Consider the following 19083-nt stretch of genomic DNA (forward strand, 5'->3'; position numbering starts at 1 on the left):
AGTGGACTTTTACTCTTTGCTGAAAACGCGAAATATACCTGATAGTGTCATCAACCAACTAAAAGATGATAAGGTAAAGATAAATGTTAACTTTAGTGACATAAAGAAAGCAATACATGTCTGGCCTAATGATGCTGGCTTTCTCTACCTGCTATGTTAATGTAATTTTCCAAACGTTTTTGACGTGTGCTTTGCTTATTACAGATCAATATCAACATCATAGGTGTTATGACAGATGAGGAGTTAGGACAGTACATCAAACGATATGGGGACACACTTGCAGTCAGAGCATTTTGTCCTTAAAGAACTGTGACAAATGAAAAGTCAGGATAAGTGGAGACAGTGAAGTCTGCTCTCATGCAGAGAGTTAGAGACAGGCTCAGGGAACAATGGAAAACTCCTGCCAACAGAGACACACAAGGCTCTGGTATTGTTGGCAATAAACATGCAGTCAAAGCCACCCGGCAGGTTGAAATGGGATGGCTCCACTTTGATAACGGCACTTATCACCAGATCAAAAGAAGAAATGTAGGTGGAACATGTCACCTGTCAGTCCAGAAATCAGTAACTATGGGTGAACTGCTGAAGACGGGCAAGGGCTTGTTTTTTCTAAATGGATTTTCATCCAAAGGGCCAGTGGAAGACTTCGAGTTTGATATTCGTGATTACAGTCACAATGCAGTATCCCCTGAAGTCACAGTGAGCCAGCACAACCTCCAAGGCTAAAGACGTAATACTTCTCTCTGATGCATCATCAGACTTTGAACCCACAGATGAGAGGCCACTTATCTTCTGCCACATTTCTGTTATATTACATACTGTACATACTGAATATGATTGATTAAGGATGAAGTCTGGAGGGGGCGGGGGGGTGTCAAGTGGGATCGGGACTAACATGTATTACAGATTTTAAAATAAAAATAAGTTAAACTCCCCTCAGGTCAAGTTCTTTTAGAATTAATCGTACCTCTTCTTTCTTGACATGTAATCCATTATTCTTGCATTTTATGTACATCCACCTCAACCCACAGAGTTGGCCAGATGTTTGTAACTGTTCATGAATGAAATTAACCACGTGATCCAAAGTGATGTATCCCTTGCGCTGAAACAGACTACAAGACTGCAAAATTCGTCTTAAATAAATTTCAGACACAATATGACTGTGACGACTTGCAAGTAAAGCAGCAATGTCCTTATAATGAAGACCCAGGTTATAATATAGCTGAAATAACTCTTGTACTGTCATTTTCACACAGAAACACAAACCGAAATGCAGTGGATGATCTCCCAGAGACAATGCGCACATGCAATACTTTCTGGTGTGAAACGTTTCTTTTTTTTTTTTCCCATGTCCCTTTAGGGGCTCCGTACTTCTCTGACTCTGACACCAAACTATATTTCCTATCATTATGGAAACAGCAGGTGGACAAATGTGCACTTTTGTATCTGTGAAGTTCTTTGTTCTTTCTATCCTGTGACAGTGTAAATAAAATGTTGTGTTGAGTAAATGTCCATCATTTACACTTTACTGTGTTGGACAGTAAATAATAATAATAATGTTTCTTCTGTAGATGTTCTCACTGCAGCTCGAGGGAAGAATAAAAAGTAAAGAAACAGCTTCAGTGGCTCTAACAGAACTAAGTGGCAGATACTTGAGTCTGACTCATGTTGTTTCCTGCATTAATCAGCTCATCTTCTGTCTTAAGGAAAATAAACTTGCACGCATGTATTTAAACTACACATGGTCAGTGTCAGTGAACATCACACAGCTTTAATATGTGATAAAAGAACTTTTTTTTCTCTGGACATTAGACAGTGTCCACTGTGACTGTCCACCTGAGTATGAATGTTTAACGGTGCAGAGACAGAATAACACAGAGACAAACTGCTGGCTAAGGGACAGAGGACTCACATAGACACAGTCTCTTCCTCTCTGAGGAAGAGCGCGGAGCTTTTGCAGCTGATTAAAGGACAACATGCTTTACTTCTGGATACACACCGTGTGGATCCCCGCCGTCGCTTTCCTCTTTGGATTTCAAGGCAAAGGATCGTTTTCCACTAGGAAACACCGGAGCTGAGAGGGAAATTCCAGCTACCGTGGATGTTTATTGTGCGTCTGTCCGTCTGATGCTGACTCGAGTTGTGAAGGTATGTGAAGTGACGTCCCTTCCTGAAAACACCTGACATGACAGAGAGGTCTGCGCTCCTCTGACTTTCTGCTGCTTCCTGTTGCAGCAGAGCTCTGTTTGCTCTAAATGAAGTTAGTGATGAGTGGAGCTGAGCCGAGCTGACAGCAGTCTTCATGTACAGTAGCAGTGTGTGACACAGAGAGCAGAGCAGCCTCAGAGGCTGATGGTACAGCTGACAGCTTCAGTACAGTCTCCTCTCAGCACAGTAGTAGAGTAGTGCAGAAACATGTGGAGCCTGTTGGACTGTCTCCACTGCTGGACTTATTTCTGAGAGCTGGTCTCTCTGATGAAATGTGTGTGTGTGACATTTGTATTAGGCCGTATGCAAGTTAGCTTGTGTGTATTGTTAAATAGCTGTAAATACCAAACCTAACCACAGAGTGGACTCTGGATACAAACCCCAGTCTCCCACCTCCACTGCTGTTAATAAACTTCATTACCTCATTCATTCAGAAAATCTGTTTGCTCTGAACATCATCCAGCCACATTATGTTTCACACATAATGGATTTACTACAGTTTAGTGTATTTAGTGTATGTGGTTGTAGTGAGCGAGGGAGTGAGAGAATGAATACAGGAAGACAGATGGATCAACACGGTGAACAAAACATACAGGTGTACAATGACAGTGTTGTGGTAAAGCTGAGTTACAATCCAATATCATAATACAGAGAGGGAATATATACTTCATTAAAATGAGCAGTGAAAGAGCACAGACGAGTCACATCAATTCACTGAACAACTCCTGTCACAGTCACAGCATAATGATCACATTACTATAGAAACTTCTGGATAAATGATGGAACAGTTCATCATTTTCTCCGACCACCAAGAAAATGTGTTTTTCTTTGAATCATTAAAATCTTTAAAACGAGTTTTGTGAGAAAAAAAGAAGAAGAAATTTTCTCCTCTCTCTTCAAAAGCTTTCAAGAGTCATCATGAAGAAATAAAGTACATCATTGTGTGGTGAATGGTGAACTGGAAACACAGAGCCTGTAAATGACAAAGTCAAACTGCCTCTTGTGGTATAATTGTGGTTATAATAATATAATTCTACAGCTGCTGCAATGAGAACTTTTCCTTCATCCTTCTTTTCCCATCACACACACACACACCATCATGGAAAATATAGGGGGCTGAATTCTGAACAGCTACAAGATTTGGAGCTTAGTGACCATCATCAAAAGACAAGGAAACAGAAGAAAGAAAAGATTTCAAAAACTGAATGTACCATTTCCTCATATGAAATAGTTTCACTGCTTAATAATTAAGATCCTTCAACAACTAGGACTTAATACCGTCCTGTAGATGAGCTGCATGGAGCAGAAAACAAGAATCAGAGCTGAGAGTCTAAAGTGGCAGAGTTAAACTTCCAAACTTATTCTGTCCTCACAGTCAACAGTTTTCCTCCTACACTCAAAACACAGCAAATGAACACTCATCCAAATGCATCACATGCCACCTCAAACACATCAACATATTTTAGATTCCAGTTTCAGGACTAAGGTTTTCAAGGCAGGAAGAATTCTCAGCAGCCTAAATTTCCTCCACAGGGAGGAAATCACTGATTGTTTTACTGTCCCTTAACCAAAGAGGGTGAACATGAACACAGCCTGAAACGCTTCATGCAACAGCTGATCCAGCTTTAAGTCCTACGACTCATTCTGCAGATTTACTACAGGACATAATTGTATTGCACTGGAAATGAACTAAAAATCAAGGCTCAAAGCCAAAAGGAGATTTGAACCTAGTGTTCAGTATAAGACACAAGTGGACTCAGTGATAGGTAAATGTAAGAAGGCTGAAACTTTAAAGCACAATAATAAGTAGATGATTGTAGAAGTGGAAACAGTGTGTGCTGGTTAGTTTGCATTGGACTGGGAGATTATTTCTCCTGAGTCTTAAACTGTGCTTCTTTGTTTTGGGGCAAGAAGAGAGATGATGAAAATGATTCACACATTGGAAATAAGAAGATGTCACCCACTGCTGATTGTCTATGGAAATGAAGTGAGATGTGTTTGTGCTGTGTATAAATTTCACACCCTGTTGAAGCTGGTGGAGAAGAGCTGCATCTCTCTGTGTCTTATCTGGATTCTACTCTTGACTTTTTCACTGAGGTGATGCTTCTCCTCTCTCCATCTTTAATTCAAACTCAGGTAATGAGCTCACAGCCTCACCTTCACATGGACAAAAGTTTGTCTTTAGGTTATTGTTTAGTGATGCAGTGAGGTTTGGACTCTGTATTTAATATGGATTATATGTGTATCAGTGTCTTCTTAACAGGCCTGAGTCTGACAGCTGAACAATGAGGTCTATGGGAAACCCTATGGGAGAAAACCCACAAAAAAAAGGAAAAGAAAAAGGAGAAAAAGAAAACTTCACAAAGCAAGGACCAAATCTCAATCCTCTAACCTTACCCCTGTAAGAAATAATGCTCCATCTTTAAGGAACTGGAGCCCTGCCTCAATGCCAAAGTTGGCACACACACAACTGGCCTACGTGTAGGGCCCCTTGAGTGATTAGATCATTTTGTGTAAATAGATTGAAAAAGAAATGAAATAAATCTTAATGGTTAAAGTGACAAATAGCAAAACTTCATCTAAATTAGACAGGAAGGGTAACAGACATCTATCCATGGTAGCAAATTCAAACAGGGCCTAAAATTCTGCTTAGACATGAACCAAGTTTATGTATCGAGTTCATTTACCTATAGTGTCGCTACTGACTTCCTTCACTGACACTTGCAGTCAGTTTGAATATCTTTATTGAAACCTGAGGCCTGATTTCTTGTTGTTCTCTGGTTCTTTGTTTGTAACTGAAAAGGTTCCAGTGTTCTAACAAGTGCCACCAATTGATTTTTACTCTTCAGATTCTCCTCTTTTTTTCTCATTTCCAGTTTAGTGTTCAGAGAAATAGCTCATGTTTTCAGTTATTTTGATCACAGAGAGTCAAAACAACTGTCAGTTACTATCTGAGGTTCATACGCTGCTATTTAATACAGGATACATATATTCAAAAACAGATACATGGAAGGAGGGTGAAATCACTTTTCAGGAATATTATACAGATAAGTCCATTTTGTCTTCCATTTCCTCTCTACATTATAGTTTTTTCATGGGCCATTGAACCTCTGTAATAGCCGACACTGGAGGCTTCACAAGTACTGAGATGACATGAAATTTTTGTTCAGACTTCTATGATCCTCGGGTGATGACTCCCAGTGACTTTGGTGATCCACAGGCTTTTCCTCCAGTGCCACCATGAGGCTGATGTTTGTGTTTGTGAGTGAAATGTTGTGTTAACTATTGGATGGATTGATTCATTTGATCCAGATGTTCTCAGTGAATTTACTGATCCCTTGAGACACTTGGTGCCACCTGCAGCATCTCCACATCTACTGCCACATACAGAAAAATTTCCAAATAAGTTACAATGATTGGTAATAACTTCAAAATTTTCAATGTATATATCACCATGAACGCAAAACTTTCATTCTGGTTTCAAAAGGGAACATATTGTTTGGGATGTAGTGAACTTGACTGGGGCCACAAGAGACAAGGAGGCGTGGCTTCCAAAACCACAATGCAAGCTTTCCAAACAAATATGCCAGCTTCCTTATACTAAACTGGGAAGGTGAGTGGCCTGAAAATGTGACATCTCAAATCAATATACTCCTCGTTCTAACAAATAGTGTTTTCCATTGTGGAGGTGTACTCACATTAAGCCATGCTGTGAACAGCCACTATCACTAAAGCTGCAAGTGTTTCTTCCACTTCTTCCACTATTGCACAGCAAACTGATTTGTTCCTCTGAACCACTAATAAAGTGATGCTAACTCACTGAGAAACACATTTCATTTTCTTACAACCTTTTCCTAGTTTAAAAGAAACTGCAAAAAGTTTGCTTTGCATTAGTAGTAACATAACAGCTGTGATGTGGCTGAAAATGATCAGTAAACAGTGAAATAAGGCTGAAATCTGAAAGTCCAAACTGGAACAGAGGAGTGAAAGTAAACCCCAGATCACAGAGGTTCAGGGAGAAGCTGCAAAAGTCTTGAGCTGAAAACAGAGAATTAAGAATAGAGATTTCTCTCTAGTCTACAGCACAGACACACAGGAGTGTAGCGACTGCAGACACAGCTAAAGGGAGGAGAATGTCATAGGTTGGCAATGGTCAGCCCTGCTACCAAGCAGGACCAACACAGTGCAATTTGGCACAGCTACCCTGCTAACTCCTGTGAGGCTGTAATGGAAATGCATGCCATCACAGCTTATGTACTAATGGAAAAAGCCCATAATATGCTACTTTTCAGGGCACCTCTGTAACAACCTTAAGCTTCTGAACATCTACCACAACATCCCTAATTCAGTTTCCACTGGAAACATTGATGCCTCTGTCTCCACCTGATTTCCTGTCATCTCTCTACTGTCCATAATAAAGGCATAAAAAACCCGAATCACTTAAAGATATACTCACATTCCCATTTCCACATTCAAAGCACTGGTGTTTGATCGAATTCTTCCTGCTGTCCATACTGGCTGCCAGGAGATCCACAAAATCCACTGTCCTATTTCTATGCAAACAGTAATTCCAAAATTCACCACCAAGAAAATCAAGTGGGTATCTTCAAATGTTTGTCTTTTAGTGCAGAATTTCCTCTCTGTGTTTCCATCTCTCCACCACAGCCTTACAAGGAAACATTAGGTGTAGAAACACAAAGAGGGGAATTTTGGACTAAAAATACCTGGAAGATAGAAACTTGATCTACTCAGACTGTTGAAGCCTCATGTTTGCTTCTTTTCAACTCTGGAAGTCAACTTTTCCACAGGACAGGGACTGTGGATTTTATGCTCCATTATTTACATTAGAATTTCTTTAGAAAGCATCTTGTTGCAGACAGTACAGACTTCCTAGAAATCCTTTCCTTTAACACAAACTACAGTGCATCACACCAAAACAAAGTTAAGAAGTTGAGCAACCATGAGAATATCTCACAATCATGATTAGCATTAAAAACACTCAACATTGTCCATGAATGATAAGCACACAATCAAACCACTGGGCTTATGGGTATGATTACTTGTTGTCCCAATTTCACGAACATATCATTTGAACAAAACATTTCAAAACATTAACTTCTAAACTAGACACTGACATGAACTACTAACATGTACTGACTTACTGAAAACCTTGGAGGTGATCTGGACTTTCCTGTAGTTTCCTCTTGTCCTTGTAACAGCAGTAGCTCCTCCCTTCCTTGTCAATAATTGTGCAGAAATATCTGAGTGCTTCTTTCTTCCTAAATCATGAGCAAGTCCTGTCCAGTCCAACTGTTTCTGCTCCTGTTTGACTTCTGAACTTGTCTCTGGCTGTGTGTCCACTTACTGCAGCCTGTGACATCAGACTGTAGAATGTTGATACATCAAAGGCATCAAAGGACAAACAAACACACACACACTCACACACATACTGGTACTTATATCTTTGTGAGGACACTTGCTGACACAATGCATTCCCTAGCCCTTACCCTAACCATAGGGTTAGGGTAAGGGGATCCTGGGGAGAACAATCAACTTGGGATCCGGGGAGGATTCAAGCCATTCATCACAAGACTATCTTTGATAAGGCTATCTTCACCCAAACTCCACCAAAGGGTATGCTCAGACATGTGAATAGACTCACAATGTTTATCAAACCCTCTTCCCCCACAGAGCAGGTTAGGACTGCGGTGAAAGAAAACGCACACACCAGTGGATGCAGAATAACCTCTCCATCCTCCAAGACCATTATCTCAAAAAATAGAATACAATCAGTTACCCCTCAACGAAACAGCATTTCAAATCGCAACCGGCTGGGCAAAAAAGCGTTATAAAACCAGATTGACCCAGTCAACAATTGAAACTGCTCGTGCTTTTCTGGAGTGCCACTCTGAGCCCTCACATATCTCGGACTCGCTGCCTCCATCTTCTGTGGAGTCTCCGGGAGACACTCCATCCAACCCGGGTCTGGAGGACAGGGAGGAGTTCCCGCTCCTGCCTGAGCCACAGGGAGTGCCACTATTTCAGCTCAACGTGATGGGTGAGCAGACAGGGGGTGGGGAGACGCCAACAGAAGCACAACAATTAGGTGAGGGTGAACCACCTAGTAACAGAAACAGTCTGAAACAGATTGGCTTGAGAAATTCCCAGTCAACACCTGTGGGGGAGAGAATAGATTAAATTATCTCTACAGAGAGATTAAGAGATGCTCCTCCCCCACTGACCCTCTCGCCTATTGTGTGTCTCCCTACTGGGGAGATAATCCAAAATCCTCCAGCTACACGAGCTCCCCCAGCCTCCCGCCCGGCGGCCCCTCAGCATTCCCTCTGGCGTGGACAGGATAGGGAACAAAGGTTGCAGTCACCTTCATTTGAAGATGATTTTGTGCCAGTCAACAGGATGAGGAGATCCTCTATAGAAAAGAGAAATAAGAGTGAGGGCTGCCTCCAAACAACAACAACAAAATTTAAACAAAAACACACAAGAGAAGGAAAATCCTATCATGAGGCTAGATTCACTTACTCAAATGTGGCAATAAGAGAGAACAACCCCCAGATACTAAACATCCAATCCCACACAGGGGCGAAACCTGTCCGAAAGTGGTGGGAGTAAACATGATGACTCAAGGGTCACAAAAGTATAATCATAGTGACCTGCATGGCAGAGTGACCCAGTCTGAGCCCACCCAAAACAACTCGGCGGGACCCCCGGTGAGCACTGCCTCGACCTCTGGGCACCACACAGATGAGCCGTTGACTGGGGCAGCGGATGCACTTGCCACCGGCCACTCGCTGGGGGCGGTGTATCTCCCGTGCCAGCACAAGGCCAGGAAGGGGAGAAAAATCCTGGACTGGAACTTTAAAAGTTTTTTAAAGTTTCTTTCTTCTTTCTCTTATTTTAGTATTAAAACTTTTTTTCTTGTTCAACGTTGTGTGTTATGGGACTTGTCAGTCCAATTCGTCTGTTTTTTGCACCAACAACACCACGTCAAATTCCTTGTATGTGTAACATACCTGGCAATAAAGTTTTCTGATTCTGATTCTATTAAACAACTATGCCTCGTGTACAGGAAAGCCCAATCGGTTTTCCCTAACGCAAACATCCTTTTCCCCATCATTAATTACTCACCTCTCCTCCCGCAAGAACAACAGAACAACCTGAATGTCATTAACAAGTTCATCTCCCTTTCCTGGGGCCACTGCCGTCAAACCAGTTTTTTACAGCAGTGGATAATATCCACTGGACCCCGGAGACAGATGGATGCATATTCCGGCTCTGGTGCACAGAATCACAAATAAATTTATGATTTATTCAAAGCTTAATCAGGACGCTGGAGGAGGGCTTCCGGGAGCCGTGGACTGGGGCCCCCAGCCCGAGGCGAATGATCCGAGACCTCGGACCCACCCCTCCCCTTCTCCCCCTACCTTACCCTCTCACGTAATTGACCTGTTCCCCTCCTCTCCTCCTCCTCCTAACTCTAACCCCACTTACCTCCCATCCAGGTCTATTGTTGCTTCTCCGGCCGTAGGCAGAGGTCTCGGTCCGCCGATAGAGAGCGATCTGCCCGGGGGCTCTCCATCCGACATTTTCGACCGATCTATAAATGTCCGAAATAAGTCTGGAATGTAACGATTCTGTATAAACTAACCAACAATACTCACAGGTGGAGAGCACAGCGAGGGGACACAGGCATGCTCCTCCTTATGCTAGCTTTTAGATGAGCGAACGGGAGCGAGAGAGGTTAGCCAAAGGTCAATTAAAACCCACCTTCCTTGATGACATCACAGGAGAGGGGGGACATGGGTCAGATAGTTTTCATGAGTTTATTAGCATTTCCAACAATCACTACCCTTCAATGAAAATAAAATATAACATACACCCGAATGAAATTAATTTCCTGGACATAACGGGTTTTTTGATAAAATAAATACAAACAATAAAAGACTACTCACCAAAATCTAAGTCTAAACCAAAGATAAACATGATGATGATGAAGGCCAAGAAAGCCGCCATTAAGGAAAAGCTCCGGGCTCTAACCCAAACAACACCAACACCGCAAACACCACCACCACCACCGCCAGCTCCACCGACACAACCCCCGGGGACTCCGGGGTCGACAACCCCTGCACCCCAATCTCCACCTCCACCAGTAATGCCTGCACAGACTGGAGCAACCCTGACCTACGTGGTTAATGGGTTGCACTCCATTAAAGAAAGGCTGACAAAGCCCTTGGAGGAGGTGGAGCATCTACAGACTGTGACACAGCAACTGTGTGCTCTACAGCCTGCAACACCATCTACCTCCACGGCCAGCAGTCCCTGCTCTACCCCTACCTTGCCACAGTCTGCGGCGAGTACGTCCTCTGCTCCTCAAACCTGCAGAGAGGGTGCCGTGGCTGCTCTGCTCCTCACACCCGCAGGGAGGGTTCCGTGCCTGCTCCGTCCTCTGCTCCTCGCACCCGCAGGGAAGGTGCCGTGGCTGCTAGTAATTTTACATTGGAATGTATGGGAGTGTGGCGTAGCGCATCGGCTAACCGCCGAAAAACATCTGGCGCCCACATACACAGTCATTGAAAATCCGTTCCACAATGTCGACATTATAACTTGTTCAATCCTCACCCACCTGAACCCCTAAACTTCCCTAATCCTAACCTTAACCATCCCACTCCCCACTCTATTTAATCCTAACCCTAACCTTTATACCTTGCCTACGCCCCAGCTCCATAACCCTATCTGAAGATTTTACAATCCTGGTTGACCTTTTATAACCTTTATCTCCCCCACCTATTTTATCCTCCCTCAGTGCCTCTTTGAGAAATCAAATAATCCTATAATTAAAGGATAAAACATTGGAAAGCAACAGAATGAACCTAAGAAAATTCAGAACAATTATGTGAAAGAAAGAAACATTTTAAACAGCCAACTTGAATTGAACCTAACCTCAATTACAGAGCCACTGCAATCTTATGAAATGAAACAGGGTTAATAAAATAATGGTGTTTATAATATTCTTATATGGTGTGTGTACGTGTGTGTATATATATGAACTGACCTTATTTATGCCTTGCATGACATTTTGACCACCCCCCCCCCTTTTTTTATGAAAGATTTTTGCATTTTTTCCTATTTTTTTTTATATATATAGTGAGTTCCATGTATTGCACTTATACCATTCTCTTCAAGCACTTACCTTTAATGTTATTATTACAGTAGTCCAATATTTATTGTATTTATTATATTTGTATCAATATTAGCCTTTCGCAGATGACTCCAGACTCAGAGGAAAAAATGGTACTTTCCATCCCAGACCCTAAATAAAGGGGCGATCAGCAGGATGGTCTGAAAGATACAAAACAAAAGGAAACAACAATAATAATATCAATTAGTATCAACCTCTCAGAAAAAGGAAAAGTTGAAAACCACAAACGGAAGTGGGGGTGGTGACTGTGCAGGCACCTGTTGCCAGTGCACCAAAATCACAACTTGTGATTATTTAAGAATTAATCTTCCCCAACCTAACCAAAACCCAATTCTAACCCTAACCCTGAAACCAAGTCCTAACCCTCAAACAGCAACATAAACACAGATGGAAACACTGCAGAGCTGCTTTGGATGGTTTAACAGGTAGAGATCATCAAATAATGGAATGACCTGATACCTTCAACTGTATCCATAAACACATGGAGGAAATCTCCCAAACACAAACTTAACCACAATGTGATTCACAGCAAACAAACACACTTGCATGTAAACTCTCACACCAGCATAAAAATAAGTCATTGTTTTAGGATCTGAAGAAGATGATCCAGGATGAAGGAGATCAGGAGACAGGAGCCCCACAACAGAAGAGAGAGAAATAAAAGAAATACAATTAAAACACAAACTTACAAACAGATGAAGAAACACCTTAAAGTCATGGTCGTAAACAAAGAAAGTTTTGTTTCTGGACCCAGACTGAGAAAATACCAGTAACTGACAATAATGATGAAATAATGTTGGAGGAAAAAAATGCTTCCTCCTTCCTTCCAGCCTGGTTATTTTACAGTTTCTACTCCCAGAACATGATGATATAGTGTCAGCTTTAACTTTCACCATCAGCTTGAACGAGATCTAAAAGAAACATGACACACACACACACACACACACACACACATTCTGGTACTTATATTTTGTGAGAACACTTGCTGACATAATGCATTCCCTTGCCCCTTAACCTATAACCTGACGTAACCTTAACCATCATAACTGAAAGCCCAACCCTAATTATGATCCGTTAGCTCGGGGTTAGTAAAAAATCCGGTAGAATTCTTAGCGCCGGTGCGTCACTTATATGGAATTTTACTAACACCCTTATAACTTCTATTATACAGTTTAGATGTCTGAAAATGGCAAAAATAAATATTTCACACTTCCTGCGTAATTATCAAAGCGTTTGATGTCGTTATATTTGGCTTTTTCAACTAATAAAACCTTTTTTAAAAAAACTGGACTTTTGCACTTCTTTGTTTTGTCCACTAGATGGCAGCAAGAGACCGTGTAATCATTTTCACACCAAAAATTCCTTTGGGCGAGACCACGAGTCGAAAAGTTGGAATTCCACAATACAGCCCGGTGGTACTTCCGGAACTTGAACTTACCCACTGTTCTCTCTAAAACGCCCCCTCTCCGTTACGAAACTCTCCCGGGCATGTGTCTGTGTCACTTAACCAATGGACATCCGTTTCCGAAAGCTTTCATGTTATCAGGTCGAATTCCTGGAATTGGTCGGTAATTTTTACGGAAAAATAACTTGGTGTCACCTGGTTCCAAGTGGGTGTGTCCAACCTGAGCCCCATATAAATACAAGCGATTTTCACCTGCATTTAGAACCTGGCGAAGATGAAGGTAAGAACCCAATTATTTCATGTAGATTTTTTTTTTTTTTAAGGTCACTATCAAGGATGTAGATGTGCTCTTGTTGTAGATAAATATTTCTGACATATTCTTTCAAGTAGATGTTTAAGGTCATTTTCCTGGATGTAGACGTGCTCTTTTCTGGATGTTGACTTACCTGACGTGTTCTTTCCTGTAGATGTATAAGGTCATTATCCTGGATGTAGACGTGCTCTTCCTGGATGTAGACTTACCTGAAAATCAATGTTGCTCATCAACATTTGTGGACATTGATAAAAATTTCAAACATTTTACATTGCCATGCCTTCCTGTACCCTAGGCAAAAACCAAGTGCCCCAAGTGCGGCGGACGTTATGCCTCCCTGTCCCGCCATATGCAGGACAAGCATGATATAAAAGACGTCCAAAAGAGGCGTCTCATCATAAGTAAAAAAAATCTGCAGTATGCTGGGAAACTGAGGTGCCCCATAAAAGAGTGCGGGTCAAACAAGGACTACGCCAGGCTGGACAAGCACCTCATCTCCGTGCATGGGAGAACCCCGGTATGATACACTTTACACGACAAATTCATGGAAAACATAAACCATATTCTTGTTTCCGTTTTCGTTCAATCATTTCATTCTCTTCCCACAGGGAAAGTGCATGACCACTCTCATGCTGAAGGCCAAGAAAGCTGCCATAAAAGAAAGGCTCCGGGCCCTAACCCGACCACCACCACCACCACCACCACCGCAAACACCACCACCACCCCCAGCTCCACCCACACAACCCCTGGGGACTCCGGGGGCAACAACCCCTGCACCCCAATCTCCATCTCCACCACAACTGCCTGCACAGACTGGAGCAACCCTGACCTACGTGGTGAATGGTTTGCAGTCCATCAAAGACAGACTGAAAAAGCTGTTGGAGGAGGTGGACCACCTTCAGACTGTCACACAGCAACTCTGTGCTGTACAGCCTGCCACACCTTCTGCCTCCGCAGCCAGCAGTCCCTGCTCTAGCCCTACCTCAACCATGCCACAGCCTGTGGTAAGTACATCCGCTGCTCTGTCCTCTGCTCCACACACCCGCAGGGAGGGTGCCGTGGCTGCTCCGGCCACTAGACGTGGGAGCCTCATGCCCAACTTGGGTGAGTATTACTGCTGTTTACAAGGAGACTATGAACATCCCATTCTTGTATTAAGACAGTACCATTTTCTTTTAGACCACCTGTTGGACTTATTTGAAGCAACCCTCTTAGGGCCCAAAGCATCACCAAAAGCATTGAGGAACATTAAACAAAGGAAAGCTTATGTCAGAAAGTTCCTCCTCTATATGTCAGGAAGGGGCACTGACATAAATATGACCCTGTTGTTTTTAAACGACATGGTAAAACTGAATGGGTATGTAGCTCTTCTTTGTCTTCTCCAAATCCAAGTCATAACAATCATCACCATGTTTACAATGCTCATCAATTCCATCATTTGGTCATCAGGTACCTCAATCAACTCAGTTCCACACTGAAGCCCACGAGCCAGAAACATGTCCTTATAGACATTGAGGTGTTCCTGAAGTTCGTGAGGCTGGCTAATGTACCCAAAGTACGGGTGACAATTAAAACCATCACGTACATTTTGGACAAGTTGGCTGCGTGGAAAAAGGGGTTAGGGGCACAAATCGTCCTGCAGAGATTGGAATATAAAAAATAAAGAAAGGTTTGTTTCAATGCAAAGAAGTTAAAATGGTTTATTCTCTATAACTCTGATGTGACTGTAACTTATCCTGGTTTTTCTACAGCTAAACTGATGGCAAGCAAGGACATTCTGTCATTCATAAAGCTGGCAGAAAACGGCCTTGAGCTTGCCATCCGTGACCTCAGGACAGACCCGAGCAACATGCGCTACCTGGCCCAAGCTGTTGGTCTGTTGGTGGGGGTTATGGCTGCCACAACGGGCCACAGAAAGTGCGTCTTCCTGGGCTTGACCACAGACGATGTGTCCAAAGCCCAGGTATACAAAAAGAGCTTCGCAATCAGGGTGAGTTGTTTACTTATTAATGATGTAAGTTTTATGACGTAGAATACTTGGAACATATAGTGCCTTTTCTGGAAATTGAACTCACCCACCCTTCACTCCTAACCTCTATCCCCTCGGTCAAGCAGCTGTCCTGGGCATGTCTCTTTGGTACTTACCGCACGCTGGTCCATTTCCTGGAACTTGAACTCACCCACCCTTCACTCCTTACCTCTATCCCCTCGATCAAGCAGCTGTCCTGGGCATGTCTCTTTGGTACTTACCGCATGCTGGTCCATTTCCTGGAACTTGAACTCACCCACCCTTCACTCCTTACCTCTATCCCCTCGGTCAAGCAGCTGTCCTGGGCATGTCTCTTTGGTACTTACTGCATGGAGGTCATATAAAGTAGCATTTCAGGAATCTAAAGTCCCTTTTACGGAACATCAACTTACCATCAAGCCATACATTTTCCCCTCAGCCAAACCACTCTCTGGGGCATAACACACTGTTGTAAAGTTGTCATCTAAATGTAAGTTGCTTTTTTATAAACTTTTTTTCTACTTCTTACTTTCACAGGTGGCTGATCACAAGACTTGAGTTGAGTTGAGACGTTCGGCCCGGCAATGATCACAGTCACTAAAGCCATGATGGGACACCTTAAGGCCTTTGGCAATGTGAGGCCACTCCTGCCTGGCTTCAGAAAACGTCCCAAAACCTTTTTCTTTACCAGATCTGGTAAGGAAATGGAAAAAATGGGCCTCTACTTCACCAAAGCATGGAAAAACTTTGGTCTTCCAGGGGCCCCGACTCTACAAGACCTTTGCACGGCGATATCAACATGGGTGTGTTACTTTTAACAATAGCGCCTATTCCATAGCAATAACATGAGCATATGTGTGTCCCATGATATATATATATATATATATATATATATATATATATATGCCTTTGAAAGTGGTGATGATGTTCACCTACTCTCCTACAGGTTGATAGCTCTCTGACCTCTGAGGAGACAGAGAGAGTGAATAGGAGCATGTGCCATGACCCCAAAACAGTCCATAAATTTTACGTGGTCAGCCCAGAAACAACACCACAGCAGGGACGGTCAGTGAGACTGAGTATCCTGCGGTCATTAATAGATGCTGTCCACCGGCCAGTGACAGTACAAGGTCAGTCTTATAGAGTGTGTAATGATAGCTCTGTAGCTATTGCATATTCTTGCTATCTAGTCCTAAACTAAATGTACCTAACCTAACTCACTTTCTTTCAAAATCATCAGGAGTGGAGAGCCAAGAGCAGGAGGAGGAGGAGGAAGGAGGAGACCCTAACCCTGAGGACTCCCCTGCGGAGAGTCAGGAGGAGGAAGGGGAGGAGGAGCAGGAGGAGCAGCAGCAGCAGCAGCAGCAGGAAGAAAACTTCCAGCAGGGGGACTCTGAGGTGGAGGGCCAGGAGGAAGAGGGTGGAGGATACTGCTGAGGTTACACCTGGGGGGGGGGGGCAGCCTGCAGATCCAGAGGAAATAAGACACCAACTGACATTGACTTCGGATGAGGAGGGAGATATGGAGGTGGTCCCGGGCCCCTCAAGGAAGACAGACACATCAGCCAGTAGTGAGGCATCAGGGGGTGATGGCACCAGCAGCGAGGCCTCAGAGGGAGAGGACACACACAGCGAGGTATCGTGTAGCCCGCTGGAGTCATGGTCTGACGATGGCTTGTTTGATTATGATAAGGTGCCCGACTCAGAAACGGAAGAGTCTCTGTGAAAGTAATCATGTTCTTTGTTCTTTCTTTGTAATCATGCTACCTTTGATGTACTGTTGTGTTTTCATATTATATTTTGTTCTAATAAAAGACTGTTCTAATATTAATGGTTCATTATTTAGAACAATCAAAAGACGAAAACTTACTAAAACACTGCCAATAATTTATGACCATATTTCCACAAAAGTGAATGGTGGGTAACACCATTCACTCCTAAACCTAACCCTCAGTCAAGCACCTGTCCTGGCCATGTGTCTGAGGTACTTACCGCATGAAGGTCCAATTCGAGGAACTTGAAACTTACCTGCCGTTCGCTCCTAAACCTAACCCTCAGTCAAGCAACTCTCCTGGGCATGTGTCTGAGGTACTTACCGCATGGAGGTCCAATTCCAGGAACATGAACATACCCGCTATTCGCTCCTAAACTTTGCCCTCTGTCAGGCAACTGTCCTGGGCATGTATCTGAGGTACTTACCGCATGGAAGTCCATTTCCTGGAACTTGAACTTACCCACCCTTCACTCCTAACCTCTATCCCCTCAGTAAAGCAACTGTCCTGGGCATGTGTCTGAGGTAGGTACCCTAACCTTAACCCCTTACCTAGGGATAGGTGCCTGATCCGAGGCTTAACATTATGCCAAAGGCCCCTGGACTTCCAGAGGGATCATGCAGGAACCTTTTATGTACAGAGTGTCTCCATGGAGCTCCAGGATTATGGGGGACCATGCTGGGGACTTTACCTGGGGATGGGTGCCTCATCCTGGGCATAACATCTTGCCAAAGAACCCTGCAATTCCAGGGGGACCATGCTGGGGACTTTACCCGGGATGGGTGCCTCATCCTGGGCATAACATCTTGCCAAAGAACCCTGCAATTCCAGGGGGACCATGCTGGGGACTTTACCCGGGATGGGTGCCTCATCCTGGGCATAACATCCTGCCAAACTTCCCTGACTTCCAAGACCCTCCAGAACCTGCCTCTCCATTGGTGCCTGGTTACCCACACTTAAGCACCCCTCCACGGTCTATACCCCTAATCCCAGGCCCCTGGAAGTTCATGCCCCTGGTACTCCTGTGGAAGTTCGTACCCCTGGTACTCCTGTGGAACTTTGTGCCCCTGGTACTCCTGTGGAACTTAGTGCCCCTGGAACTCCTGTGGAACTTAGTACCCATGGAAGATCCTGCCACTGGAACTCCTGTGGAACTTGTAATACAGATGACTTCCAGAGGTACCATGCTGGAGGCAACTGTCCTGGGCATGTCTTTGGTACTTACCCCATGGAGGTCCAATTCCAGGAACATGAAACTTACCTGCCATTTGCTCCTAACGTTTGCCCTCTGTCAGGCAACTGTCCTGGGCATGTGTCTGATGTACTTACCGCATTGAGGTCCAATTCCAGGAACATGAAAATTACCCGCCGTTCACTCCTAACGTTTGCCCTCTGTCAGGCAACTGTCCTGGGCATGTGTCTATGTCCATAGCCTTGGATATAGCCACTGGTTGGGCCAGGAAACGTTATGGATCAAGACTGTCCATGACAACACTACAAGAAACTCATCGACTTCTGAAGACCACCAGCCCCCCCCAACAACCAGAACATCATTCCACACATCAGCAAACAAGAACCAACATCTTATCAACCATCCCGGAAGAAGAATATCCGCCCCTACCCAAATCATCTGCCCCCACCACTCTCTCTGTCTATCAAGGCACACGGCAAACCACCATGGAAGAACTTAATCCAAAATTCTATCCCTCTAAGCCCAGTCCACCTCAACAGACTTCCTCCTTCCTTCCTTCCTTCCTCCCCTCTCCCCACCCAGTTTACAAACCCACTCGCAGAGGACCCATTAAGTCCCCACCCACCACAACAACAACATCTCGACCACCAAGACCGGACTCAGAAACTACTCAACCGGCTCCAACAACCTCTACTCCTCAACTATTAAAAATCCGAAAGGTGACCTTTACCCACGATGGCAGAAATACATTCAAGCACCCCCCAAAATCCTGTCTCCCCCATTCTTCCCCCTATTTCATCCACTTCACCATCTATACATACAATAGCGCAGATTCACCACCCCAACCACCACTCACATACCGCAGAAGAACTCCAAACAGTCACTCTCAGTACACACTCTAATGTTTCGGTTCATATGACTGACATGATTCTTACTTCTTCCCCTCAGATAGAAACCGGGGAGGTCCG

At 43.8% G+C, this 19083-nt stretch overlaps 1 protein-coding gene across 1 annotated transcript in view; it reads left to right on the plus strand.

Moving 5' to 3' along the window:
- The window catches only part of LOC121193007 (protein NLRC3-like), a 58336-nt gene extending 47296 nt beyond the window's left edge, over nt 1-11040 (plus strand). The window contains exons 16-18 of the mRNA XM_041055098.1: nt 8110-8266; nt 10511-10696; nt 11030-11040. Coding sequence (XP_040911032.1) covers nt 8110-8266; nt 10511-10696; nt 11030-11040 — 354 coding nt within the window. The remainder of the gene's footprint in view (nt 1-8109; nt 8267-10510; nt 10697-11029) is intronic.
- Nucleotides 11041-19083: the final 8043 nt, after the last annotated feature.

The sequence above is a fragment of the Toxotes jaculatrix genome, chromosome 14, assembly GCF_017976425.1.
Source record: "Toxotes jaculatrix isolate fToxJac2 chromosome 14, fToxJac2.pri, whole genome shotgun sequence".
Classification (NCBI taxonomy): Eukaryota; Metazoa; Chordata; class Actinopteri; family Toxotidae; genus Toxotes; species Toxotes jaculatrix.